We start from the raw sequence: 1808 nt of genomic DNA, 5'->3' as shown, positions 1-1808 counted from the left end.
ACGGCGCCTGGCGCGGCGCGACCTTCGAGTCGACGGACGAGGTGCTGCGTNTCCGCGGCGAGGTCGTCATGGCCGCCGACGAGACGGTCTACGTGGAGGCGCTCGCGCGCGTCGCGAGCCGGCCGCGCGCGCGCGTGCTCGAGGTCGGCTTCGGCATGGGCATCTCCGCGCGCGAGATCCTCCGCGCGGGCGCCGCGCAGTACGTCGTCCTCGAGCCGAACCGGGGCGTCTTCGACGCGGCGCTCGGCCTCGCGCTGGAGACGGCGGCGTCGGCGTCGCCGTTCCTGGGCTTCTGGGAGGAGAACGCGCCGCTCCTCCGGTCCGGCCAGTTCGACGGCGTGCTCTACGACGCCTTCCCGGACGTCGCCGACTCCACCTTCTTCGCGGAGGCGCGGCGGCTCCTCAGGCCCGGCGGCGCGCTGGCGTTCTTCCTCGAGGGCTGCGGCGAGCGCTCCGCGCCGCCCACGCCGGAGACGGCGACGCGCGAGTGCGGCGACTGGGGCCTCGCGCGGTCGCGGCTCCTCGACGCGGGCTGGCTCCCGGGCGAGCTCAAAGAGCCCGTGCCCATGCGCGTGAGCCTCGGCTTCGAGCACAGCGGCGCGAGGCGGACGCGGACGATGCTCGTGACCGAGGCCGTCCGCGCGCCGGCCGGCGGCGCCGCGGCCGTCCCCGTGCCGGACCGCGCGGCGCTCGACCGGGACCTGCGCGCGGCCGCCCCGGAGCTCGCGACGCGCGGCGAGTGGCAGGCGCTGCCCGCGGCGCCGCGCGTCGACGACGCGGACGCCGGGAACGCGTCGCTGATCATCGACGGCGCCGTCGTCATGGACACGCAGGAGGCGGCCTACATGGTCGACCTCGCGGGGAACCTCGCGGGCGCGGCCTCCGTCCTCGAGATCGGCTACGGCCTCGGGCTCGCGGCGGCGGCGATCCAGAGGCTCGGCGCCGTCGACGACGGGGCGGGAAACGGGCGCGACGTTCCCACCTTCAAAGGCTCGGCCGCGTTCCACTCGTTTCGGCGGACTTTTCGACGAGCGATCATCCCTCGGAGCGCTCTCGACGCGCGGCTGCTTTTTCTTCGGGAACGCGCGCGCGCGGAACGCTCGCGTCGAAGCGACGTCGAATCGCCCGTTTCCCGCCCAGGTCGAGGAGCACGTCATCGTCGAGGCGAACGCGGCCGTGCTCCGGGCGCTGCTCGCCTCGGACCTCGGCGCGCGGAGCGGCGTCAAGGCCCTGCTCGGCTTCTGGCAGGAGGTCGTGCCGCTGCTGCGCGCCGAGTCCTTCGACGCGGTCTTCTTCGACCCGTTTCCGAACGACCTCGAGCGGCTCGGCGGGGCCTGCGCGCACCAGCGGGGCTTCATGGCCGAGGCCTTCCGCGTGCTCCGGCCCGGCGGCGTCTTCGTCTACATGTCCGGCTCCTCCGACGAGGCGTCCGTCGAGGCGGACACCGCCGCCGCGCTCGCCGCGGGCTTCCTCCCCGGCGACGTCGACATCACCGTCAGGGACTACCCCATGGTCGACGACTTGTGCGCCGAGTACCCGAACTGCGCCCACTTCGACCATTCCGTGCTCATGACGCGCCTCGTTAAGGCGCCCGCCTAGCCTCGCTCGTACGTCGCGTTGCCGCGGTGGGCGCATTTTTGATCAGCTGTTGCCCGACCGGTTGCTGCCGCCGCCCAACGAGAACGACCCCGCGGAGGAGATCAGGGGGGGGGCGCGGCGGCCGGAGAGACGCCGGGCTACCTCGAGACGCCGGGCCTCCTTGAGTCTCGCGTCTTTCAGCGCGACGGGCTCGCCCTTCGGGCTCGGGA

General features: G+C 74.0%; 1 protein-coding gene across 1 annotated transcript; it reads left to right on the top strand.

Moving 5' to 3' along the window:
• Positions 1-68: 68 nt before the first annotated feature.
• AURANDRAFT_68827 (putative Guanidinoacetate N-methyltransferase) lies at positions 69-1599 on the top strand (the record flags this gene model as incomplete). Its single annotated transcript, XM_009044559.1, has 2 exons — positions 69-974; positions 1141-1599. The coding sequence occupies 2 exons, from the start codon at positions 69-71 to the stop codon at positions 1597-1599; spliced, it is 1365 nt and encodes a 454-aa protein (XP_009042807.1).
• Positions 1600-1808: the final 209 nt, after the last annotated feature.

Source organism: Aureococcus anophagefferens (genome assembly GCF_000186865.1).
Source record: "Aureococcus anophagefferens unplaced genomic scaffold AURANscaffold_442, whole genome shotgun sequence".
Classification (NCBI taxonomy): Eukaryota; class Pelagophyceae; order Pelagomonadales; family Pelagomonadaceae; genus Aureococcus; species Aureococcus anophagefferens.
This window is presented reverse-complemented; position numbering and strand designations above follow the sequence as displayed.